This window comes from Myotis lucifugus, unplaced genomic scaffold (genome assembly GCF_000147115.1).
Source record: "Myotis lucifugus unplaced genomic scaffold, Myoluc2.0 scaffold_112, whole genome shotgun sequence".
NCBI classification, from domain to species: domain Eukaryota; kingdom Metazoa; phylum Chordata; class Mammalia; order Chiroptera; family Vespertilionidae; genus Myotis; species Myotis lucifugus.
This window is the reverse complement of record NW_005871160.1, coordinates 2,016,206-2,044,173: the sequence shown is the minus strand read 5'-3', so window position 1 is coordinate 2,044,173 and position 27,968 is coordinate 2,016,206. Positions and strand designations below refer to the sequence as shown.

The 27,968-nt window shown below is 36.3% G+C and overlaps 1 protein-coding gene across 1 annotated transcript in view; it reads right to left on the bottom strand.

Moving 5' to 3' along the window:
- Positions 1-27,968, bottom strand: part of DHX15 (DEAH-box helicase 15) — a 55,256-nt gene that overhangs the window by 12,369 nt on the left and 14,919 nt on the right. Inside the window, exons 4-9 of the mRNA XM_006093272.3 lie at positions 12,307-12,466; positions 10,833-11,051; positions 5,403-5,570; positions 1,733-1,819; positions 622-771; positions 114-222 (exon numbers count right to left, since the gene is read on the bottom strand). Of these exons, the coding sequence (XP_006093334.1) occupies positions 114-222; positions 622-771; positions 1,733-1,819; positions 5,403-5,570; positions 10,833-11,051; positions 12,307-12,466 (893 nt within the window). The remainder of the gene's footprint in view (positions 1-113; positions 223-621; positions 772-1,732; positions 1,820-5,402; positions 5,571-10,832; positions 11,052-12,306; positions 12,467-27,968) is intronic.

Genomic DNA, 27,968 nt, shown 5'->3' with positions numbered 1-27,968 from the left:
ATGCTTACTAGAAGAAAAGGTAAAATGTTTTTAATATATGTACTAAATAGAATACAGAGAAAGACAGCCAATTTTGGTCATAAGATTTGATGAAATATACTGAGAATTCATACCTGGTGGATCCATAAAATCAAAATGCACCAAATCATCAATACCAAGTTTCTTCAACTGTAACACAACTGATCCTAAATTAGAACGCAAAATCTCAGGATAGGTATTATCCTAGTAAAAAACAAAAATGTTTGTTCTGTTAAATATTCCTTAATCATCTTGCTCCAGAAAACACAACATATCTGTTCTCTTCCTCCTTAGCTATTTACTTTGACATTACTCCCACACCACTGACTCAGATGAGAAACATACTTGTGGAACAGACTTGAGAGCATTCACTTTCTGTAAACTATCTTTATGGTACTCTAAGTATTAGTGCTGCTGTCCACCTCAACTTCAAACTGTAACAAGAGCTGCATTGCTAGATTACACCATAATCTGATCAGGAAAAAAAAACTAAGGAGCATATGGTGCCAAAAGGCAAGATGAAATAAATGAAGCAATTTTCTTCTGGTAACAAGTTCAGCTTAACCTTCCAAACACACAGGAAGGATACAGTAAATCTCTTACCTGCATTTCTGTTTTATAAGCTTTCTCTGTGTAAAGTCTGAAGCATTTCCCAGGTCTGGTACGTCCAGCACGACCAGCCCTTTGTTGGGCTGAAGCTTTACTAATAGCTGTCACCAAAAGGGATTCAACTCTGATTCGAGGATTGTACACCTATTTGAACATAAATAAACAGCAGAATGATTCTTCAATTAAACCTAAAACTGTGATCTACAGGAAGTACCCAAAGCCCACAGCTAATCCCAAAATAAACATAGTATTGATGACCACCACAAATCATGCTCCCACAGAAACAGAATCTGTCTTCCTTTACCTTAACTTTTTTCAGCCATTTCTGAATCCATCATTCTGAAAGACTCAAGCTAACATGGAAAAGCTCTTATCTAACACACAGATCACCTTTACTCATTCTAATTTAAAAATCTCATTTCTACCAGTTTTACCTTGCCCTTATATAGTGAATAGTGCTGAAGACTTTTGCCTGAAAAGAATCCGTCAATTCCAACACCTGATGTTCAAAGTGGGCATCAAGAAAAACATTTTAAACTTGGTCCAAGTCAGTTACATGCTTTTAGTTTAAAGGGAAAGTTTTCCATAAAAAATATGAATACTATGAACAATGAATTCTCTCAATCATACCCATAAAATGTAATCAAATGTGTCTGAATAATAAAACATACGGTATTTACTGAGTAGTCACTTCATTTGGCAAAAGTACTTGGTATTTAGTACTATTACTAGGTGTGTCGTCTCATAAAAATTCTAATTTAGTTGATAAGTAACTGATCTGCAAGGATGATAATCCTGTACTATTAGTACTCCCATATTCCTTAAACAAACATACAAACCAAAACACTTACCATTATTATATAGAAACAAAGAAAATATAACCTTAAAGAGGAATAAAACCTCTTAAAAAAAACCTAAAAGTAAACATTAAAATGGACTTAATTTTTCAGAGCCATATAGAATACAAAAGGTTCTTAATGCAGTCTTCTAAAAATGATTTAAAAGTCTAAAAAGTAAATTTCAGCCAGTAAATGAGTAGTTAACTACTGTTAAGCTTATACTAATTTGTTTATAAAGTATATGACTATCATACTAAAACATGTACCTTTTGTTTTGCAAATCCAGGATCAATCACAAATACCACACCATCTATTGTCAAAGATGTCTCTGCAATGTTAGTTGACACAACTACCTGTTTAGAAATAAGCAGTATATAAGTTTTATTACAAGTCAAGTAAAATTCAAATGACAGTAACATTAGCCATTAACTTTCACTAACATCAAATTTCAATCCAGTAAATAAACTTGAAATAAGGTTTGATGTTCAATGCCCAATGTTATAAAAAGACTTATATTTAACAATTCAAAATTTCATTTATCTCATCATAGCAATTTTCTTTTTCAACAAAAGCTAGTACATTTTGAATATTCAAAAAGAAACATACCATACAAAGAGAATCACCAATAAAGCAATATCAGTTTACCATGTAGACTATCTCCCTGATAGAACACTCCTTGGTTAATATCCTACTCCACACATGTACATCTTTCAATATTTACAAAGGAAATTTTCTATCACCAAACCTCAACTCAACATTTTAAACAAAATGGCACATGTAGGGGAAAATCTCAAATTATAATACAAGAAGAACAGGCAGATAATGAGAATCAAAAATAGATGTTTGGGTAAATATACAATCTCAAAGATAATATGTAATATAACACTGCATTCAAAGCAATTATTAAGAACCAGTTGAACTTTTTAATTAAAGAATCTACATACAAATATAGCTTGCTTTTTTGTGTTTTGTTATATTTTAGATGTATTTGGGAAACTGGTTAGAAACTTGAGAAGATAAATCAGATAGTCTGCTCTTATAGCTTTTACAGTTTGTAAAGGAAGATTAGACATGGGTAGTGCCTGACCAGTGTGTTTCAGCTATCTTGAGCTGAAACTGGCATCCCTCCCACCTTTCAGACAGCTTCCCTATTCAGCACCAAAAATATGATTTGATGAGTAAATCTTCCTGTATAAACTATCCTTCTATAAAAATTTTTCACTTTCCCTTAAACATGGGCTTCAAGTGTTCTTCTTCAAAATAAGAATGATGTATCAATTGCCAAGGAAGTCCTCCTTCTCTCTCTGTATCATCCAGGAAGGCTATGGCAATGCTCTTTTTAACCTCAAGATGAATTTGACTCATGCCAACAGATAAAATATTTTCCAGCAAAAAATCCTGTAGCTTTAGCTGAAAGAAGCACCATCAATGGATGATGAGGTGCCATTGTGATCCTTAGCTTTGATTCTGAACTAAAAGCCAAGGTATTACAATCAGTTGCTGGAGAATCTCTTTTTTCAGTGAAAAAATTTCCTCAATATTCTTAGGATTTACTAGAACACAAAAAGCAAGTTAGGACTAGCTTTAAATAACTAATTCTACTCCATGGGTTTAAGTCGTAGATTCTACAAAATGTATCATGCATTGAACTGGCACCTAAATTAACAGAGCAAAGAAGGGCACACCTGTAAAGTAAGATTAATCAGTGTGGACCCATACTTCTCAAAGTAACTCAAAACAGAATGAAGAGAACTACATGAAAAGACAACAGTAAATCTTGCTATATGACAATTTCGTGCAACAATAAATAAAAACACCATTGTAAAATTAAAACAAATGTAAATATGCCAAATGCACAAAGAAGAAAAATCCCTTGCCTGGTGGATGCATTAACTTCTCTTGCCTACAGAAATGTTTACAAAATAGCTAGCTTACATACTTCTGTTAATATAAAATCAAGCTAAAAACTTCACAGAGAATTAGTACTTTTTAGTCAACAAATCAACTCGAAAACTTTTATATACTAAATGTATTCCTTAAAACTTCATTTCCCCCCAAAGTTCAGGATGCACATAAAGTAACAAAAAGAAAAATATCTTAGCATGTTCTGGAGACATTCTGAAATTGGAAGGTTCAACATAATGAAGCTAGGATCAGACTATTTTTATGGCGCTCACTACTCATGCTGATTCATGAAAAACTAAAAAAAAAAAAACAACAACAAAAACTGGTTTATTCCCCCCTATCAACTTTTAAAAAATTATTTTTATTGATTTCAGAGAGGAAAGGAGAGGGAGGATAGAAACATCAATGATGAGAGAGAATTATTGATAGGCTGCCTCCTGCACATCCTACACTGGGGATCGAGCCTGCAACCTAGGCATGTGCCCTGACTAGGAATCGAACTGTGACCTCCTGGTTTATGCTCATCCACTGAGCCATGCCAGCTGGGCCCCCTATCAATTTTTTGTTAATTCATATTCCACTAGGCTGGTGTTGCATATCCTTTCAGTAATTCTTTCAATTAAAAAGTGTTTTTGGTTCATTTAACTTTTATAGAGCCATGTTAAAGAATTAGCCATGATATAGTTAAATATCTTCATTAATCTGTAATTTGTCAATAATCATTGAAAACATTAGCATAAAAATTGAAAAAATATAGCAAAAAGAGTTATGGATCTGTTAGTTCTGAACACAGAAATAAGAAAAGCAGTAGATACCAAATTTGACAAGTACGTCATAAATGAGTAATATTTCAAGTCAGACTTCTTTCTACACATATAAAACTCAAGAAATTTGTAGTAGATAATACCATGAGGACCTAGTCTGTTCTTGATGTTAGTAATTATATACACCAAGCTTAATCCTTGACAATCATCTGTCAAGGTTATGAAAGTAATGATACCTACTTTAAAAAGTGAAACTTTAAAACTGAAGTCTACATGCAGCTATCATATAAGTTAATGACTGGGCTCTTAAAAAAGGCAGCCAACACCTTCCTTCTAGTGGTTTTCAATCCTTTTCAAACAACACAATCTTATTTCCAAAGAATCTATTAGAGTCACCATGTGTTAAAATACAAAAGCATGGCTGCACTGTTTCAAACTAGAAAACTTAGATCCCTTTCCCATCCCCAATAAAACACCCAGAAACAGGGTTGGAAAACCCTTGCTCCCTTCCAGTTCCAGGTACATAATCGACTGTACACCAGTAAGATCCACAGTTCTGGCACTCAAGAAACCCATATATATATATAATTTATTTATTTATTTAAAAATATACTTTATTGATTTTTTACAGAAAGGAAGGGAGAGGGATAGAGAGCTAGAAACATCAATGAGAGAGAAACATCAATCAGCTGCCTCCTGGACACCCCCTACTGGGGATGTGCCCACAACCAAGGTACATGCCCTTGATCGGAATCGAACCTGGGACCCTTCAGTCCGCAGGCCGACGCTCTATCCACTGAGCCAAACTGGTTAGGGCAAAACCCACATATTTATACAGTGTAGTTTGTGCTACTGTTATTAGAGATCTGTGCAATCAACAATTCATACCTGTGGACATATTTGGTTAGACCTTAAAGAAAATTCTAAGCAGAAGCCAAGGCACCGAAGAAAAAATGCTTAGTTTTGGCCATGTGACTTAATAGAAAGACAGCACTTGGCCATATTCCTCTTTTCTTAACTCACCCTAGTCAACCTCCCATTTGCTAAGGTGAAAAGCAGTTCTGCTCTTTCTCTCAGGTCAAGAGGTATACAAAATTCCATTTAATTGTATTTTTTCTATTTATTTTTGAACTATAGATTATTTTGTAGTGTATAAACCAGTTCAATCACCCATAACTTAGTCCTTTGTAATTCAACATAGTTTGATCTCTAAAAGACAATTCTCATAGTATACATAAAATGTTTATACAGAGCACTTCTATGCTACCTTTCTTCCAATTGCTCCATTCTGTTTTTTTGGAGGCGGAGGTTCAAAAATGCGTTGCTGCTGCTGAGGTGGGAGTGTAGAGTACAATGGAATGATTTTAATGTCACCAACTTCAGGGCCCAAATCATCAACCTCACGTTTTATTCTCTTGCAGGCTTCATCAATTTCCTAAAAAATAAAGTTTGAGTCTGAAAACAAAACAAATACACCCTAAAACAATTTAAGTATTTATCACAATCCCATTTCTATGTGGCATATTTTCAATTTAGTAATCAAACTAATTTAGCAAATTTCATTGGGATTTCTAAAATAATTTAAAAACTTTGATTTCTGTAGCCAAACAAACATACAACTGCCTTATTGGCATTCCACACCCCTTTTCTCAAAGTTGGATGTCCTAATTCTCAACAAATTGTACTAAAATTGAATTTCTCACTTAGGAATATTTAACTGCAGTCATAACCTTTTCAATTTTCACAACCTAAAAGAAATTGATGTGCTAGATTTTTAAAGAAGCCAATTAGGCTGTAATGTCCTGTTATCACTAATGCAATTATATGGAAGATTTGTTTCATTGTTCCTAATGAGAACGTACACCTTTTACAGTATCAACATACTTAAGAACTAGGCTAACCCAAATATCTTTAGAGCACCTTCAAAAATGTCCCCACCACAGAAAACTATTTGAATACATTTGCATTCAAATCCAGGTTTAAAGAGAGGACACACACTGAATACTGAGAGTGTGAGAGTCACAGAAAGGTAAGGTAGGTAGAGGCTCTAGCAGTTGGCAAAGGAAGTTAAAAAATCAGGAGGGAAATGTGTTTTAAATTTCACTGAAGCATTAATTCAGTTAAACTCAGAAGTATGTTGAACAAATGATTTGGCAACCTGTCCAGTGAAAGACCCAATCATAAGCTAACCTTACAAAAAAAATTATCTTTTATTCAAAAGGCAATATTTTTACAAAAGAAAAAAATTTATCAGGTAAACTTATTCCATATTTTCACTATTTCAAACTAGAACTTTTCTTGAAATGATTTTAAGTCAAAGTGCAACTTTTGGTGTTAAAGCATGCAAAATTCTTGGATACTTAAAAAAATTTTTTTGGTCATTTCAAACATACTAGTTTTCTTAAGGAACAGGTATAGTCTTGAAAATTATGACAAAGAAAACTATCAAGGATTTGATGTTCATAGTTTCCTTTGAGACCTAAAGTTTCTAAAAGAAAATCAAAGAATGTTATTCACTGAAAGATAAATAATGTAACAAATGAAACAATTTTTTTTTAAAAAAAGTATTGTTTTGAAATGCTGTAAAGAGATTAGAATGCCCCCTGCTGGTATGCAAACACAAAAATTAGATATCTTCCAAATCAAAAAGTTTGAATATAAATGCAAAACTAGATTTTCTACAATAAAAAAAAAAAGAGAAAATGGCTGCAAATATCCTGAATAGTCACAACTTTATTAATTTAATCATATATTTGGACAGAAAATTTGTTAGAAGTCACCAAACACCAGATTTCATATACAATATTAGAAAGCTAAGTGCGCCAAATTGTACATTTGCAGATTCTAGAATTTTAACAAGAAGATAATTCCAACTTTACTTGAGGGGAATAGACTATTTAATCTACTAAGCATATGTGGAGCTAAAATGAAATCACTATTTCATGGAATATAAAGACATCTCTATACACCACTGATTTTTTAATAAACAAGATTCTAAAGACTAAATTTATCTGCAATAAAGTTTTCTTCTGAAGTTTATACAACTTTGATAAAGTTGACACACTGTTCAGAAGACCACAAAACTCAAGTCATCAACATAAAGCAACCATCTGCTCAGTCATGAGCAATACTGAAATTTCAGACATGAATATCTGATTTGAGAAAAGACTTTCAGTTCTAAAAGGATCATATATAAATTAATTTGGACACCACTAATATAAAGAATCTGAACTCACTAGATGTGTAAGACATTTTACTAAGCAAAATTAAAAAGAATGTTGCTTAAAGAATGGAGGGTTTTAACATCCTCAAGTATGCATTTACAAACAACTGGTATTTCAATTACATCCTTATCTAATTCAGTAGTGTAGCTCCCCAAAGACTTCCTAAGTTCCGATTTTAAGCATTAGTAGAACATAAAAAACATTCTACAATTCAAATCTTTCCCAACCTCTCACCAATTTTGGTCTCTTCCAAATTAAGTCAGCTGATTATAGAGGCACTATTGTTTAAGTAGTTAAAATGGTAATTTAATATGATCTTAAAAATCATTTTAAAATTTCACAAGATACACTTTATGGATGCGATTCAAATTTATGAATAAGGAATTCCCAGAATCTACCATTTAACTAAGAAAAAATAACAAAGGGTCAAGAACAGAAGGAATATCCTATTTTATATAAAAAAAGGCTAATATGCAAATTGTCCCCTCAGTTCAACCAGGAGTTCGATTGCTCGCTATGACCTGCGATGATCACCAGGCGGCGGTATAGATCGTGGCGGGTGACCAGCTGAGGTGGCAGGGGCACTGAGGGAACCAGGGAAGGAGGAGGAGGGGAACCTGATCAGCCCTGATCGCTGGCCAGGCCTAGGGACCCTACCGTGCACGATTTTCTGCACCGAGCCTCTAGTTTTACATATCTTTAAATCAGTGCTACTATACACAATCAATGAAACAAAATACATTTACTTTGCTACTTTCTCCCCAAAGGTCTTCAAGACTAGTCACCTAAAGGGCACATATAAACCTAGTTTGGCATTACCATGACACTCTATTGGAAGACATATTATACTCCCCCTCTAGAACACATTGAAAACCATGGAGCTTGTTCCTTTCCCTTCCCGAGCTATAGGAAAGTTGCCAAAATATTAACTGCACAAAATATCTATAATAATAAAAGTGTAATATGCTAATTAGACTGGACAGCCGAATGACCTTCCGGATGAAGGCGCGGCAGCAGGGGCAAGACAGAGGCAGCTGCCATGGCGGGCAGGCGCTGAAGCAGACGTGGTTAGGGGTGGTGAGGCAGGCAGGCAGAGTGGTTAGGGGCGATGAGGCAGGCAGGCGAGTGGTTAGGGGCAATCAGGTAGGTTGAGCGGTTAGGAGCCAGCGGTTCCGGATTGCTAGAGGGATCCCGGATTGCGAGAGGGTGCAGGCTGAGCTGAGGAACCCCACCCCCATGCACAAATTTCATGCACTGGGCCTCTAGTCAACTCATATAAAAGTCTTTCAGGTCCTCACCATGAGGACATCTGATATTTCTGATAGATTTCTAATATGCTTGTTTACCTGAACATAATAATTATTTTCAGTAGTCATTTAAGAAATATGCTATGCATTTTGGAAGAAGTGAGAAACTATAAAGACCAGACACAAAAGGACAAAATGAATACTTCAACAACATATGGTTTATATGCCATCAAAAAAACATTTGGTACTCTTGCTTACACAATATACAAAATTTCTTTCATTCAAAATGCATAGAAAGGAAGACTAATGTTAACAGAGGTTTATCTGTAAAAAACTGAATTTGCAACACATCTTATTCCCCACCCCCCAAAAAACAACAAGTATGATTCATTCTTTAATCCCTCCAAGGACATTTGACAAAGTCTGTAGACATTTTTGGTTATGACAACCAGGGGAGGGAGTGTTACTGCATCTAGAGGTAGAGGCCAGATATTCTACTAAACACCCTACAACGCACACGGCACCCCACAACAAAGAATTAATTGGTCTTCAACATAAAGTGTTGAGGTTGAAAAAATTTACTCTACAGAAAAGAAACTATAGCCAATAGGGCACAAATTATAAATCATACAGACAATACGGAAGAAATGGACAAAAAAATTACTCAAAATATATACCAAGGATTCTTGTCGAAACAAACACAAATTAATACTTCACATTCTAGTGGAGACAGGAGATAACACAGCAGACCTCTGAGATAACTAGGGCAATTTCCCTCAACATTGTTTAGGTGGTGGCAGTAAAGTACCAAAGCCACTAAAGCATTTCTCTGGAAAAGAGAACTTTAAACCTAAAGAAATATAAAAATGGCCGGAGAAGCTTGTGGAAGATGTGATTCCTATATTTCACTCTCAAACTTCACCTGTTTTAGCAAGTCTGGAACAGGGTCAAGAACCTCCTTTGCTTTAGCAAACTCTACTCCCCTAGGCAGGCAACTAACTCACTGACCACACTTGAGCAAAAATGTTCTGGAACAGGGGTTAGAACTTTCACTATAAAGGGCCAAAATAGTTTAGGCTTTGTATCCATATACCATCCATGTGGCATATTCCTTGGTTTAATTTACAACTCTTCAAAAATGTAAAAGCAAATCTTAACTAGTAGCCATACAAAAACAAACAGGAGGGGGGGGGCAGCACATGTAGATATTTAAATTTAAAAATTAACTAAAATTCTAAAATACGTACTGCAATTCAGTCCCTCCTCACTAGCTACATTTCAAATACTCAAAAGCCATGTCCTTGGTGGCTACCATATTAACAGCAGAGATAAGAATATCCCCAGTACTGAAGAAGTTCGAATGGGATAGCACTGCTCACTCTTGAACCTTGCTACTTATCCCTTGAGAACTGAAGCATTACCTGGAAGCTTTTTAGAAATACAGAATCTCAGGCCCCACCTGACCTTTGAATCAGAATCTGCAAGTTTCCTAAGTGAGCTGCATGTTTATTAGTTTGAGGAGCACATTCTAGAAATTCACAAAGCCCATTAGAGCAAATGACAAGCTCTAAGAAAAACCTTTCTTAAAAGGCTTTATAAAAACCATTTTATACAGATACTATTTAAGATTTTTAAAAAATTTCCCATGAACAGGAATCGAACCGGCAACCTTGTGCACTGGACACGACCTAACCAATTGATCCATACCCACCAGGGCTACAATTCATATCTTAAAATGAGGTAAATTCCAAATAAGAAATTTCAGTGATTCCTTTTAATCCTCAGCGAGCATGTGGAAGAAGACAAAAACATTCTTGGGCTGTGGATGGGCACCTAAGTTACCCGAGCTTGCTCACAAGCTTAAATAACTATCATAACCTGATTTCATATCAGCTGTGATTAAAATTCATACTTCAGTAAAAGTGCAAATTACCACACACTACTGACCATCTAAATCTCTCCAAAACCAAGACTAAATTGTTAAATCTTGACATTCTGAAAGCACTTAACATTCTTAGGATAACTAGAACACAATATTAATGGCATAAAAAAAGTATTCTTAAGAGTGCATGGATAAAAAGGTATATAAATACAATCATGTTGAAGAAATAATTTTAATGTTGGGATTTAAAAATGGTTAATATATGCCAATTTCTTAAGTTAAAAGTTGTTGCATATAGAAGTAATACGCCAATGGCTAAATAATGAAGCAAATAATGACGATACCTCTTGACCAGTTAAGAAAAGTAGAAGATCTCCCTCCTCCTCTTCACACATATGAATTTGGATCACTGTTCGAATTGCTGCTTCAAGGTAATCTCTCTCTGGTTCAGGAGTATAAAAGATCTCAACAGGATGCGTACGTCCAGGAATAGTTAAGAGAGGACAGTTATCAAAATAAATCTGGAATTTTCCTGCATCTAGAGTAGCACTCATAACTATAACCTGACAAAAAAGAAAACACAAAAACAAAACAGTAAATTATCTGAAGTTATCAAGGATTCTAATGTGGTCTTAAAGAAAAAACAAGTAATGTTTCCTGTTCTACATAATCTGTATCAGTTATAAAAAATCTACAAGTCTTCATACCAACAAACTGTGATTACAAAAATCAAATACAGTAAAATTGAGCTATAGTAAGCTATTTACATTTAATAAAATGAGACATAAATCTGACATCCAATAAATAGACTACAATATTATCTTCATGAAGCAATACCTTAAAAATAAAAATTTATAAAATCACATAATATGTAAAAGGGATTTTTAAAAGGCATAATTAATATGTGGTATGATTACTGCTCCATTTACTAAAACAGAACACAAGAACCTTGCATATGGGAAAAAACAAAAAGAATCAGTGGCAGGTATAAACTTTATCTTTTCTTCCAAATCACTTTCAATAAGCATGACTTCCTTGATAGATTCCTAAAATAAACATGTTTCCTTCTTTAAAAGCCACAACTACAAAAGTTTGTTCAGGTGCAGATCTGCATGACTGTAATTACCATCCTTCTATGTAAGTCATACATTATATAACTCATTAAAAATGTACTTAAATAGAAGCCCCCCAAAACATTCTACACTACAGAATTAATTTCTACTTGATGTTTGACTTTCTCCCCAAAACTTCAATAACTCATAAAGCTTAATCAATAATGGTAGTATTCATATAGTTTTTCAAATACATTCTTTAGAAGCATAATTTAGTTTTTATAAGAAAAACATACTCAGACATAAAAAAAAAAGTCAGAACATTTAGTCAGTTTTAAGCCCTTATCAACATAGTAAAACTGGCCAGAGCACAACTGGTATAACAGACAGAAAGAACAAACACACTAGGATAAGCAAATGAATTTCTAAGAAGTGGGTTGTTCTGGTTTGTAGCTATTCCCACTCACCAGCACTGTGTTGGGATATGGATAAAGATTTGATCCTTAGAGATTTCTGTATTTAATAAAGGGCAGGGTGAGCAGAAGGGTTACAAAACTACCCTGCTATTAGATCATAAAAAAAAAAAAAAAAAAACTAAAAAAAACCTGGGTGGGTTAGAAATTGAAAAGGTTTGGCTTAAAAATACATTACTCAAAAGTAGAAGTATAGTTCAAATCTAAAATGAAGACAAAGCAAAGTAGATCAGAAAAACAGCAATATCTACACATATGCTTTATGAATGAAATGAGTAAAAAAATTACTTTACCTTTAAATCTGATCTCTGTCTTACAACTTCCTTCAGAACACCCATGAGAATATCTGTAGCCAATGTCCTTTCATGCGCCTCATCGAGAATTATTACACCATAACGCTCCAGGAGGGGATCATTCATAGCTTCACGAAGTAACATCCCATCAGTCATGTATCTGTATTCACAAAGAATGTGGTTGGTCAAGTTTCACTTAGGGAATTTTAAAACTAAACTTTGTGACATAAAAATGAAATGTAAAAACATCATGTAAGTCAAAATTTGCCCAAAACCTTTGACCAAAACAAATGTGCTATTGTTTCATAATCATTTGCAAAATTAAGCTTTAAGAAAAAAAATTTACAGTGTATATCAAACGAGCTATACATTATCAAACCTAGTCAAGTATGATTGCAATACTGAAATGCATGGAGAAATCATGTCTGAATACAAAATATAATGGTCACATGGTTTCACACAAATGCCAAAGCAAAATTCGAAGCGTATATTACTACATGCACATGTGCATTTCTTTAAAACCCTTAAAATTCTCCACTTGCACTACAAAAGGCTCCTAGTTCAAAAGGGCTAAGAGAGCACATGAGTCTACCATCTCTCTCCTGCCTGACTCAATTCAATGAAGCAATTTTAAAGAAGCACAAAAATACACTCACGGAATAAAGAGCATTAGTAACAAAGAAATGCTGACAAATATACAGTATATGGAAGAGCTATGTACACCAGCTAGATTAATGAACCAAAGAGAGGGAAACCAGGCTTAGGGGATGACTCAAAAGAAGTCAGCTAGTATGGAATCCAGGAACTAGTTGAAGGGTGGTTTGCAGAATGGTTGTATGTATGGGCGAGCCATCTCCTGTCCATTCCATTCTATTACTGTCACTAATACAAAACAACTATCTTTAAGTTTGGTGCCTGAATATAAAGTCTGCCTGCAAATGCCGATGTCACAGTTTGTTCCTTTAAATATAAATCTATGATTTTATTTACGGATTTAAAAGCAGTATAAAATCTGAAGTCATCATTTATGACTTCACTATTTTGGCTCTATTTTTCACAAATTAGTCTAACCTAATCTTTCATGGACCAACTTGATATTCTTAGCTGATGCCATCTGGTGGAGCAGTAAGTTCAACAAATTGACAATGTACAAGAGAAATGAATCCTCTTTATTTCAACTGAACACATTTCTGGAATCGACACAGCATTATCCGTAAGCTTATTTTATATTAAGACCATGAAAGCAAAAGTGTCAATTAAATTATGACTCAATGCCTTAATGATAGTGTAGCATGGATCAACTACATTACAGTCTCTAGTTGTCTTTGATGTATTTGAGAACATTTAGTAATTTCTTCTGTCTTAGATGTTAAACAATCTTTTTGCACATTATCTTAATAGCAAAACATAATAGCTCCATCTTCTTGTAGGTAACTTCCTTAGATTAAACAAAGCTCTTGACTGTTGCTTTTCATGGCTAGAAAAAAAAAATTGGTCACTCTTCCAACAACAAATATTTGATTAAATATGATGAAAAGTACAACCTGCTGCTTGGTTTCCAAGCCTATTTATTTCAATATGGAATCCGAGTGTGATATTTTTGAAGGCATTTTAATTAGCAAGTAACTCAACAAGTAGTTCAAAATATGTACATTACTTAACTGAAGTGACAATACGTATAGTTAGATCAAGTTCAAGAATTCACAGGCAGTGACAACCACCAAACTACCAACAGTTTATAAGACCCTCATAGGTTATAAAATGAATACAAATTTCATATATTAAAAATGTGAGAAAGAGTCACAACTGATAAAGTATCAAACTTTAGCGTGAAAACTCCTTCTTAAAACTCATTTTTAAAAAACCACTCTCTTTACTTTGATCTTTTACCTTCTCACATTCAAGCTTCAGAGAACCACAATATAGAGGCATTCAAAAGCAGAGCTGACCCAAATATTCATTCTTTTACATTTTTCTGAAGGAAAATGTTACAAATGGTAGATTATAAATATTGTAAATTAGGTTAATGACACTATTATTTTTCTTGTTTTATTAACAACTATGCATAAGCCCGAACCCTCTTACTTCTAGGTTCCAGAGACAGACTCCTGGATATTCCTCATTGTTTAATTGATCATCACCTAGGGAGATCCAATTCACTGAGATGCTACTTATGTACTATATCACAAGTTAACCACAAGTTAATATGAGAAGACTGCCATTTTTATAGGAAAAATGACATTGTAATAGTTGGAAGATCTCTTTAAGATACAAATTGGTTCCCTTTACAGTGAAAAAAAAAAAAAAAGAATTATTAGCAGTTAACTTTTCCAAGGTCTCAAATCCAGTTCAATAACTTACCAAGACTAGGTATCAGTGCACCAATTCCAATCTTAGAACCCTCCTACAATAACACTTTCCTGAAAGTCCCAGATAAATATGTGTGTGTGTTCATACATACATATACATCTTATATAATAAAAGGCTAATATGCAAATTGACCAAACACAGAATGACCGGTCGCTATGATGCACACTGATCACCAGGGGGAAGACGTTCAACAACGGAGCTGCCCCCCTGGTGGTCAGTGTGCTCCCACAGGGGGAGCGCCATTCAGCTAGAAGCCGGGCTCAGGGCTGCGAGTGTAGTAGCGGTGGCGGGAGCCTCACCTGCCTCCACAGCAGCACTAAGGATGTCCGACTGACGGCTTAGGCCCCAGGAGCAGGCCTAAGCTGTCAGTCAGACATCCCCTGAGGGCCCCTAGACTGGGAGAGGGTGCAGGCTGGGCTGAGGGACTCCCCCCCACCCCCAACCAGGTGCACAAATTTCGTGCACCGGGCGCCTCTAGTGTGTGTGTGTGTGTGTGTGTATTTTATATATATAGCAAAAGCTGATAATTCTCTGTACTGCTAGATGCATGAACCCCTTTGCTAAAAAAACAAATAAAAAACAAAGGAACCTGACACAGCACAGAAAAAAAGGCAGAACCATGTACTGGTGGTCCTATAAAAACCATAGTCATTTGCCTTTACCTAAGTCAACTTTTACTACATTTCATAGTAGTAATGAAATAATTACTATTAGGGGTGAGTCACAAGAATAGGATGTTACAATAAAAAAACTGTAATTATATAATTTTGAAGTTTCAATAATAAAGAAGTACACAAAAATTGCTTAGGATGGCCAAAGTCTGCATTTTTCTGGGTACCCTATTATCCAGTGTTTTTCTCACTCTTTTTGGGACAAAGACTCACTGAAAAGTCATCTGCATATCCTGGGAAATGACTAGAAATACAAAACTTGGACCTCATCCCAGACCTATTTAATCAGAAATTTTAAAGGCAGGGCATAGCAATTTGTGCTATAAGCTTTAATGTAATTCTGATGCTTGCTAAAGTTTGAGAAGCACTAGTCTAAATTAATCAAGTTTAACAAGATGTAGATTAAGCAAAGCAGACACATAAAACAAACAAAAATCCTTGGAGTAAGTCAAAACGAGTTCATATTTCCAACTACAACTGTTTAATGAATAAACAAAAAGAAACCAAAAGAAACCCAGTGTGCTGAGTAGTATCAATTCATGTATTTTTGCAATGGGCACACAGATGGCATAGTACAACTACAAGCCAACAGCCAACCCTGACCCCAGTCAACATCACCAACTGTGATATAAATAAAGCATGATAAGACATTATGCACTACAAATGTGTTGTTTATAGTTTTGTGTTTACATATATTTATATATAGCTTTTTTAAACAGCTCAAGTTGTCTGGTTCCTAAAAATTCATAACGAAAGGAAAAAAGATCCGCAGAAAGGTGAAAAATGTTTTCCTAAATGAATGCCATATAAATTCTAAAATACACCATATATTATTCGTAACTTTAAAAATGATATTGACTAATGTTAAAGTATGAGTGATTAAAAAACTGCCCATGTGGGGAAGCAATCCCAAGTAACTTAGTGTTATGCTATTTGGTGAAGGGGGGTGGAGTGCAGTGGGGTGGAGCCTTCTTAAATCCCTCTTAAAACTTACCCCCCCCCCAAATGCCTGATTTATCAAAGATGTTTAAAACAAAATACCAAAATATAGAGATTGAAAATCTCGAGCAGGGTATGATGCACAACCCCATGTAAAAAAATACGTTGCTGTCCTGACCGACGTGCTCAATGGTTAGAGCATTGGCCCGCACACTGAAGGGTTGAGGGTTCCATCCCTGGACCTGGTCAGAGCTCATATGGGAAGCAACCAATCTATGTGTTTCTGTCTTTCTAAAAATCAATGCGAAAAATATCCTTGGGTGAGGATTAAAAAAAAAAAAATTGTTAATTAAATACTTGCATAAAACTCAAGTTTTCTGTATGGCATGAAATACAGGGGTGGGCAAAAGCAGGTTTTAATAATCTATAATAATAAAAGCGTAATATGCTAATTAGACCGGACGTCCTTCCGGACATCCTTCCTTCCAGACAAAGCCTCAGTGGGCGGGGGCCGCGGCAGAGGCAGCAGAAGCCCCCAGCCACAGCGGTGGTGGGCGGGGGCCGGGGCCGGCGCCAAGGCCCTTGCACGAATTTCCTGCATTGGGCCTCTAGTAATGAATAATACAAGAATAAACTTTTCACTGCTGTAAAAAAGAAAGAACTCTTACCATTTGCAACAGCATGGATGGACCTGGAGAGCATTATGCTAAGCAAAATAAGCCAGTCAGAGAAAGATAAATATCACATGATCTCACTCATTTGTGCAATATAATGAACAACATAAACTGATGAACAAAAATAGATCCAGAGACATAGAAGCGTCTAACAGACCGTCAAACCTCAGAGGGAAGGCGGGGGAGCGTGGAATGGGGGTAGGGTGGGGGTAAGAGATCAGCCAAAGATGTGTATGCATGCATATAAGCATTACCAATGGACAGACAGTAGCGGGGTCAGGGCATGTGCTGGCGGGTGGGAGTGGCCAGGGAGAGGTCAATGAGGGGAAAAAGGAGACGTATGTAATACTTTAAACAATAAGGAATTTGAATTTAAAAAAAAAAAGAAGACACTGTTTTGTGTACTCACAATTGTAAACCTATTTTGCCCACCCCTGTATTATAAACAAAGCAAAATACCAACTAGACAAAAACGGCATCTTATATACAGAATGCTAATTTGTTAAAAGCTCCTACAAATCATTAAGAAAAAGGCCAAGCAACCATACACAGGCAAAAAATAGGAAGACATCAAATTTAATCAATCCTATAATACCACATATTTTTTTCAAATTTACCTTCTGTGTCATTGGGACGTAATCTACCTACCTAACTACCTATTTATTTATTTATTATAATCACCTGAGGATATTTTTTCCTTTGATTTCTAGAGAAAGTGAAAGGGAGTAAGGAGGGGGATGGAGAGAGAGAGACAGAGATATTGATTGGTTGCCTCCGGTACACACCCCAGGGCCAGAGATTGAACCCGCAACCCTTTGGTCTGCAGGCCACTCTAAGCCAAATCCCAAACTGCCAAGTCCCAAACCGGCCAGGGCTGGGATGCATTTTAAATAGAACCTTACAAATGATTGTCAACCAGGCAGCAAAACTTCTGGAAAGAAAATCTCAGATTGCAAAAAGAAATACAAAGGGCTCATAAACACATGTAAAGATGCCCAATTTCATATAAAAGAAATGCAAATTAAAACAATGAGATCCCATTTTTCATTTCGACAATGACAAAAATAAAAGAAGTTCCACAGCACAATGTTGGCAAGGGTACAAAAACAGATGCCCATTTGCTCATTTTTTACTGGTCAGAGTAGGTAAAATCTCTATGGAGGGTAATCTGGCAACAGTTAATAAAATTCAAACACACCCTTTGGCTCAACCAATTTCATTTGTAATAAACTCATTTCAGTTATACAACTGTGCATGTGTGAAAAACAGCATACGTATAAGGTTGTAAGAGGTACTAAGGGCAGCAGCAATTTTTTAATATATATATATTTTTATTGATTTCAGAGAGGAAAGGAGAAGAGGAGAGAGAGAGATAGAAACATCAATGATGAGAGAGAATCATTGATTGGCTGCCTCCTGCATGCCCCACACTGGGGATCCAGCCCACAACATGGGCCTGTGCCCTTGACCAGAATCAAATCTTGGACCCTTCAGTCCGCAGGCTGACGCTTTATCCACTGAACCAAACCAGCCAGGGCGGCAGCAGCAAGTATTAATAACAAAAACTGCAAATTTGTGTATCCATCAATAGAATTAGTTAAATAAACAATGCAGCCATTAAAAAGAATGAGGCAACTTTATATTTATTGTTCTAGAACAATCCCTAAAATTCAATGTAAGTGAAACCAACAGCCATTTGTATTTTTTTTAACAAGATTTTTAGAGAGGGAATTACTGTGAGCTACAAACATCCTCCTGCCCCCCACCCAGCCTCAAAGACCTCCACCAGGACATGTGCCCCAACTGGGAATCAAACCTGCAACCTTTTGGTGCACAGTTCACCCAACCAACTAAACCACACCGGCCAGGGCAGGAGTAGTATGTCTTGAAACAGCCCTGCTATAAACTCTGAAGTTAATTTTTTCTGAAAATCCTAGTTATGAGGTGCTATTCCAATACTGTTAAGATTTGGTTACCTTTCAAAGTATAGGTGTTACCCTGGATAACTAAATATTCAGATAAATCAAAACTGTTTTTAAATCATCTAAAACTTGCCTCAGCATGATGCAAAGAAATTCTCAGTATCTGTTTTAAAAAGTATATCTATACTAATAATAGAGGAATGTGCAAATTGTCCGGGATGCTGTCACAGTACCAGTAATGACCAAACAGCAGGCTGCATGGGGCAACCAAGCTAGCAGGGGCGGGGGCAGTTAGGGGCGATCAGGCAGGTGAGCAGTTAGGAGCCAGCGGTCCCAGATTGTGAGAGGGATGTTCTAAACCGGCAGTAGGACATCCCCCGAGGGGTCCTGGATGGAGAGGATTCAGGCTGGGCTGAGGGGAACCCTGCCCCATGCACCAATTTCATCAGGCTTCTAGTATTATAAATGACTGGCATTGTTTAATCTGAGTAATTAGGTTTACTGTCTTCCCTATTACCTAGGAAAGATTTACAAATACTTACACATAGAGATTTGCATGGAGACATGAATGTGGATGGAAAGGAATAACACATACAGTGGTTTAAGACATCCTTGTTGCATAAGTTCAAGTTCTCTAATGCTCCATTGTAAAATGAGAATATGGTGGCTAGTGTTAAACAAAACAATGTATATAAAGCACTTACTATACCAACTGCCTGGCACTTGGAAAGTATTCAATATAGAATTCTGTACTACGCTCTTAATTTTCACCTAATAAATTGAGATAACTTTACCCTCTATAAAACATACTGTAGTATTATAGCTACATTTCTATCCCTACCAGTTGGATTACAGTGGGGCCTTGACTTATGAGTGTCCCGACTAACGAGTTTTTTGAGATACCAGCTGTCACTCAGCCGATTTTTTGCTTTGAGTTGATAGAGTAATTTGAGTTAATGAGCTCCTTAACGAGCTCGGTCTTGGAACGAATTAAACTCACTAATTATATTTGACATGAAGCAACAAACTTAACACAGGGAGACATTGTTGCATATCCTAAGTTGTATGCTTCAGAAAAGTTTAAAAAAGATGAGTCTCACACACATAAAAACTATCAAATGGATGAGGGTAACTATAAAAGAGTGAAAGGGGTCTGGAATTCCAGAAAAGCAACACCCGTGTATTTTGCAAGTGTTTGAAGTTTATACTTCACTTTAAGAACTAGACTATTTTAGCTCAGCAAATGGTTGGACATCATTCCATGCACTGAGAGGTCACAAGTTTGATTCCTGATCAGGGCATACGTACAGGTTGCAGCTCGATCACCTGTAGGGGATGTGCAGCAGACAGCCAACTGATGTTCTGATTGCTATTTCTCTCATCTATGTTTTTATCTCTCTCTCCCTCTCCCTGCCTCTCTCTGAAATCAATAAAAACACATAAAATAGAACTAGACATCTTACTGCATAAAGGAACTCCAAACAAAGGCCCCACAATCAGGAAATGGCATTGGTCCTACATCAATAGATTGATAAAAAGAATAAAGAAAATATTTGAGGTTTGTATAAATTTCCTATTTACCACTAAGGTTTTAGGTTAAGCCACTGCAATCCAGTCAAATCACGAGTGCCTCTATTAAAGAAAAGCCACCCACATTAAAATGCCTACACAAATAGGTTTGCATTTTGTAATTTCTTCAAAGTTATAATAGATTAAGACTTCTGAAAAAGACTATGACCAAACCAGAATAAATAATTATTCTTTTATTTTCCCTACCATGTAACATATTTTTGTGCTTTACACCTATCAGTAAAATACTTTTTGAATGACAACAGTAAGAAACAGAAGAACGACAAAGCTAAAACAGCTTTCACTTATCAAGAACTATTTTAGAAGACAGACTTCGTATAGTACAATGAATTTTAAAACACAGCTCTCTTCACTACTAAATATGGTAAAACTAAGCACCCTAACCATCCTTCCTTCACAATGTCAACACTATAAAATGGTTGATTATCAAAAAAAGAAAACAATTTCAAACATGGTCACAGTGACCATATTATACTTATTCAGTAACTACAGATAAAAGTTATCAAATTATCTTCCTTCATTCAAAACAATTTCTTCCAATGTTACTTCTGTACGGCCACACATACCAAAAAAATTGATCATCTAAGTATACATGTCAGCTTAAAATGAAGTTATCTAGCTATTTTTGGATTTAAAATGGCTAACACTATATACCTGCTGTGGTGGTAGAGCACTATATTTCTCAATTATATAGGTCTATGAAGTTAGGACAATTTCACAAACCTGGTCCATGTGAATACAGCAGTTTTAAAAAACAAGACCTTTGTCGTTCAATATTAAGATTTCAAGGATGCTTATGTATAATCCCCCAGCACAATCTGAGTTTAGATTGCTGTATAACCTTAAGATGTATGTAGTCATGCACTGCGTAAAAATGTTAACAGACCACACATACCACATAACCTAGGTGTGTAGTAGGCTATACCATCACAGTCAAGAGAATAAACTACTTTCTTGGGTATAAACAGGTTATTTAAGGTACAAAGAAAATGCATTCAATTTGTTAAATGATAGCCTATTTCCAGAGAAGAATAACTATGTTCAGCGCCCTTAAAGATTCAAAGCAATTTATATTAGTTTCCCATACTCAACATGTGATACCACAGGACTAGCTTGAGGTAGTTCAGACTTTCAATTGTGTATCACCCTACATTCCTTTTCAAGATGTCATCTTTGAAAAGCTGGACTTTTGACAGTTGCTATGATTAAAAAGCAAGTACAGCTGCCCAGCTGGTATGTCTCAGTGGCTGAGTGTGACCCATGAACCAAGAGGTCATGGGTTAGATTCCATAAGGGTACATGCCCAGGTTGTGGGCTGGATCCCCAGTAGGGGGCATGCAGGAAGCAGCCGATTTAATGATTCTCTCTTATCACTGATATTTCTATCCCTCTTTCCCTCTCCCTTTCTCTTTCTGAAATCACTAAGAACATATTAAGAAAAAAATTGCATTAGATCCAATCATACTATACCGTCTGGGTGTTACCACTCCCGAGCTATGGGAAATCACTAAAGAGTGACAGGATCTTTAAAGAGGGTCATATTTGTGTTTTTAAAAGATCATTTTGGCTCCTAGGTTGAGGATGAATTGGAAGGGGCAAGAGATATGCTGTGGTGGTATTTCCTCTCTGAAATCTAAATTTAAAAAAATTTTTTTAATTAAAAAGAGAAGTGCAGCTAGCCCTCGAACAACATAGTTTTGAACTGCATAGATCCACTTATACAGGTTTTTCTCAATAAATTCCTGCACTACTTTCCATCTGAGGTTGGGAGTCCACGGATGCAGAAGACCAACAATATACAGTGATCTACACCATTTGTTGCTATCTGTGGGGGATGGTGGTCCGGGAACCAATCCCCTGTGGATACCTAGGAACAACTCAAATTTTTGACATGGGCATGACAGACCAGCACCCCTAACCCCCGTGTTGTTCAAGGGTCAACTGTATGAGACAAAAATCAGCACAGAAAATAAAGGTGGCAGTGCCCAATCTGAGTCCAACATTTAAGAAATTGCAGTGTTCCACTGGCACAGACATCACATTAGTAAATAATGGTGGTTAAGAATGAAATTAAAATATTGGGGTTTTCTTCTTTCAACTTATGTTTGGTATTTGTTTAAAGTGCTATTAAGTTGTTAAAATATACATACTTAAGTTGTTAGGACTGAGCTACTAAATAAATAGAATTCTGAATTATTTCTTTAGACCTAGGGTACTATGAAAAAAATTACTGACATTAAGCATACTATAAACCAAGGCAGCATGGAAACTTCTACCCTATTTAAAACCTAATCTTGCCCTAGCCGGTTTGGCTCAGTGGATAGTGTCGGCCTGCAGACTGAAGAGTCCCGGGTTCGATTCCAGCCAAGGACACATGCCTGGGTTGTGGGTTCAATCCCAAGTGTGTGTGTGTGTGTGTGTGTGTGTGTGTGTGTGTATAGGAGTCAGCCAATCAACGATTCTCTCTCATCATGGATGTTTCTCTCTCTCTCTCTCTCTCTCTCTCTCTCTCTCTCTCTCTCTCCCTCTCCCTTCCTCTCTGAAATCAATAAAGCAATAGATTAAAAACTAAATAAATAAAACCTAATCTTGCTATCAAAGTCTCAATGTCTCCTTCAATGCATGTGACATTCAAACTACCTCTTAAATGCTTCACAGCTTACCTCCCCAACCAAGGCAAAGCGCCAGTGACACTAGTAACAGTTTCTTTATATACTTAATGTTCTTTTCATTGGTAAAGGATAAACAAAGATTTACTAGTACAGTGGGGCCTTGACTTACGAGTTTAATTCGTTCCGAGACCGAGCTCGTTAAGGAGCTCATTAACTCAAATTACTCTATCAACTCAATGCAAAAAATCGGCCGAGAGACAGCTGGTATCTCAAAAACTCGTTAGTCGGAACACTCGTAAGTCAAGGCCCCCCTGTACATAGGTTCAAGTTCAATGACATATTCCTAGGAAAACATTACAGTATGAGGCAACACTAATCTTACTATAGGAATGAGAACTTACTTACAATGAGAACTAGTAGATGTAAACAGTCACATGGAAAGGCAACTTATATTATTTTGAATAAATTGAAATCTGCAATGTTTTAATGCATTCCTAATACAACAAAAAATGGACAAAAAGAAAGTAGACAAAATACCAAACCACATTTGTAGTGTGTATCACCTCATGATTCTTAGTCAAAGTGCTTAACATTAGCAGTCAAAGCACACAGCTTTGTTTCTGTAAACAATTAAAATACATTCAGGCCCTAGCTTGTTTGGCTCAGTGGATAGAATGTCGGCCTATGGACTGAAGGGTCCCGGGTTCGATTCTGCTCAAGGGCATTTACCTCCGTTGCAGGCTCCTTCCCGGCCCTGGTTGGGGCACATGCAGGAGGCAACCAATTGATGTGTCTCTCTCACATCGATGTTTCCCTCTCTGTGTCTCTCCCTCCCTTCCACTCTCTAAGTATCAATGGAAAAATATCCTTGGGTAACGATTGACACAACAACAAACAAACAAACAAACAAACAAATAAATAAATATGATGTTTTTAAAAATAGAATTTTTAAAATTCTATGTATTTCAGAGTTAGAAGAACAGAAAAAAAATTTTTCTCTCAAAACACACTATCCAGCCCTGGCTGGTTTGCTCAGTGGTCAGAGCATTGGTCCACAAACCTATTCCTGGTCAAAGGCAAGTACCTGGGTTGCAGGTTAGATTCTCTGCCAAGGTATATGGTACAGGAGACAACCAATCGATGTGTCTCTCTCTCACAATGATGTTTCTCTCTCTCCCCCCTTTATATTAAAAATCAATGGAAAAAAATATCCTCTGGTGAGGATCAAAAAACCAACCCAACAACCCCACCCCACTATCCAGTCCTCAAATTTTCGCAGGTTTTGAAGAAAATGCCTAACCATCCTCACAAGAGAATTTACAGAAAGCTAGGTTGTTTTACATTTTTTAAAGACATTGGCACTCTAAACAAAAGGCCTTCTATAACTAATATCTTGCATGGCTTAAGTATAAGCACAAAGGTCAAATCCTACTCTATAGAATAAAAGCCTAATATGCAACTCGACCCAATGGCAGAATGACCGGTCACTATGACGCGAACTGACCACCAGGGGGCAGATGCTCAACGCAGGAGCTGCCCCCAGCCCAGAGACCCCAGGCCAGCCAAGGCGGGTGCCAGCAGGGGCCCCCCTGACCACCCCACAGATTGGCCCTGATGGCCAGCCAGGCTTAGGGACCCTACCCATACACAAATTTTGTGCATCAGGACTCTAGTGTAATAATATATGCAGTCCTTTAGGAAATCAAGTTAGCTTTCTAGAAACTAACACAAGCCAACAGATTTCTAATTCTAGAGGGAGGACAGTGATTACCACCCAATCCCTTTCTAAATATCCAGTAAAACTACCTTTAACTTCAGTGCTATACTTAAATTAAAACAAAGCCTACTTGCCGAAACCGGTTTGACTCAGTGGATAGAGTGTCAGCCTGCGGACTGAAAGGTCCCAGGTTCGATTCCGGTCAAGGGCATGTAACTGGGTTTCGGGCACATCCCCAGTAGGAGATGTGCAGGAGGCAGCTGATCGATGTTTCTCTCTCATCGATGTTTCTAACTCTCTATCCCTCTCCCTACCTCTCTGTAAAAAATCAATAAAATATATTTTAAAAAAAACCCAAAAAACAAAAACAAAGCCTACCACTAATTAACAGATGCTCAATAAATTAGCTTAAAATTAATCCTATGTAATAAAGAGGTGATATGCAAATTGACCGCCAAACCCTCGCACAAGATGGCCGGCAGGGGAGGGCAGTTCACTAAGGACTTCACTAAGTTGGTTTAATAAACCTCTTTCTAATAAACTGGGATAACTAAGTTAACGGGTAATAAGATCTAATAACTTCTCACAACGGAAATCTACCATCATCAGCAGCAGCAGAGAAGCAATGTTGTCTTAGCACTTGCTGGGTGACAGGTATTACTTTAAGGGCTGTACACAAATTAACATATTTGATCTCAGAACAACCCTGTAAAATAATTACTAGCTCCATGTTCCGAAAAAGCACTAAGCACAGGGAAGTTCATTAATGTAGCCAAGATCACAGCTAATAAGTGGCAGAGCTGGCACACAACCAGGCACTGATTGTGAAGCCTGTGTTCTAGGATCTATTTCCTTTTGATTCTCTCCTTAAGCCATCTATTCTAAAATGAGATTGCTGTAATCTCTACATAGGCCATATGCAGTTGGTGCTTCAAACTGTTGTTTCCAGGGGCCCCAAAGAATCTGCTGTAGCAATATCTGATAATCCTCCCCAATGTCAACCTTAAAGGTTCTGTACCAGCCAGCCCCTTATTGTAGTAGTGTTGCCCTGGGCTCTTATTTTGACTCAATATTAGACCTAGAACCTAAAACTTATGTATTGTGTCCCAAACATTGAAGAAACTATCTTTGGACCCTTATTTTTAAATTCCTTTCATCTTCTTGCCTAGATTGGCTTTTCGAGATTAAAAAATTCTACAAGTTTCGAATCCATATTGTATGAGTAGTATTTCTTTGGCTGATCTGTTCAAAACTTCTATCCCTCAAGTTTTACAAGGGACTCATCACACCTTGAAACCCAAGACTATTCTTTTCTCACTGTCAATTATAAATTTCAACCATGTCTTACCTTGAACGTTTCTTGATTATCTAGAAGCTTGTCCTGAAGTTATATATAAAAACATGTGTCCTCCGAGAGAGATACAGCACATTTGCTTCATAAACATTTACCCCAGATCAGGTCCTTAGCCTTGTGACAGATTCCAAAATTGAAATGAATCTGATACCAAAGCAAAAACTTCAAAATAAAAGGCAAATTATGTATACCAAATCACCCTACCATACCCTCTCCAAGAGATGTTTCAACAAATTAGGGAAAATGTCTTTCCATGAAAAATCTACCCCTTTTTCATGATTATGCTGCAAAGACTCCCAGTCTATTATTTTGAATTGGCAAATTTCACACTGTTACCCCTTCTATTTTAAAGGTTCTTTGTGCAAAGCAACTTTGTGCAAAGCAAGTACACAGATAGACACAATCTCTGTTCCCAAAGAGTTATACTCCAAGAGGGAGAGGCCAGTCTGTGATCACCATACTGTCTAAAAGCAGTCTATAATATCTCAAAAGAGATCTGGCATGGAATGCTGACTTACACAAACCAGTTGGATACTTAAAATATACAAAATAGCCTTCTCAAATAAAAAGGTTATTTTCCCCTACACCCCCAAAATAGTTTTTTTAAAATACTGTTCTATCAACCTAGAAAGCTCTTTCTGAACCCTGTAACACAACCCCTACTCTAGCAAACCATTACTTTCAATTCTCCTTCTCTTCCCCAACCTAAATTGTGCTCTCAAATCATTATTTCATATGAATCCCAATGTTTTCTTTCAGACGCCTAATCACAATTTAAAATTTTACATTTACTTTTTATTTGCTTATGGAGACAGGAACCAGATTTACTTTTTATTGTACCTAGCACCGCCTGACATACAGGAGATACTCAGTATTAACTGACTAAATGACTAAGTAAATTACAGGGTTCCCTCAATATCAAAAAGAGGGCAGTAATTTTAAAGCCAGGTAAAAAAATAAAAAAGGCAGCATCACCTAAAATAACAGTGAAATTAACTATTAAATTAACAACTTCAAATACTGTGATGTCTTCCAGAACGTTCAAGACTATCAAACTTGTTTTATTCCCTAAAGAATTATCGGCTCCCTCAAAAAAAAAAAAAAAAAAAAAAAAATCTTAAAAACTGTCATAACTGCAACTACAAAGTGCTTCTTAAAATCCACTGCAAAAGTCTATCAACCTCTTCTTCCATTAAAATAAATTAAGGTATTTTTATCTGACTAGTCTCAAATTTGCCTATCTTTCTCTGACAGGTCTTGCTCTTCTTTGGCTACCTCACTGGGTTTTCTGTATGTTTCATAATTTCCAAGTTGGCAAAAGAAACACTTCAGAAAAAAAAAAAAGATGAGAGCAGACAAGTACATAACAAATGAAACATAAAAACCATTTAGCAGTGGTGATTTTGCAAACTAACTTGCCTGTGGGGAAGGGATAGCTATTTAAGGCTACTCTAACACAGTGTGCGCTAATTTATCCTAGAACCAATCCTCTGAAAATGACACAATATTAGACCTAGAACCTAAAATTTTTGTATAGTGTCCCAAACACTGAAGAAACTATCTTTGGACCCTTAATCTGTATAGAGATGACTTAAAGAGAAACTAATTTAGCTAAAGTACTCTCAAACAAACTTATACAAATAGTACTTATCATCAAACATGAATCGAAAAAAGATAATGGTTAAATTCTGAGTCTGTTAGGCAGAAACTTCAGAAGTCAGTTCTCCTTTGGTAAAAAAAATTTAAAGGCTTCACATAAATATTTAAAACCTATATATGAAAATAGCTAATGGAAGGTATTGATAGTTGTCTG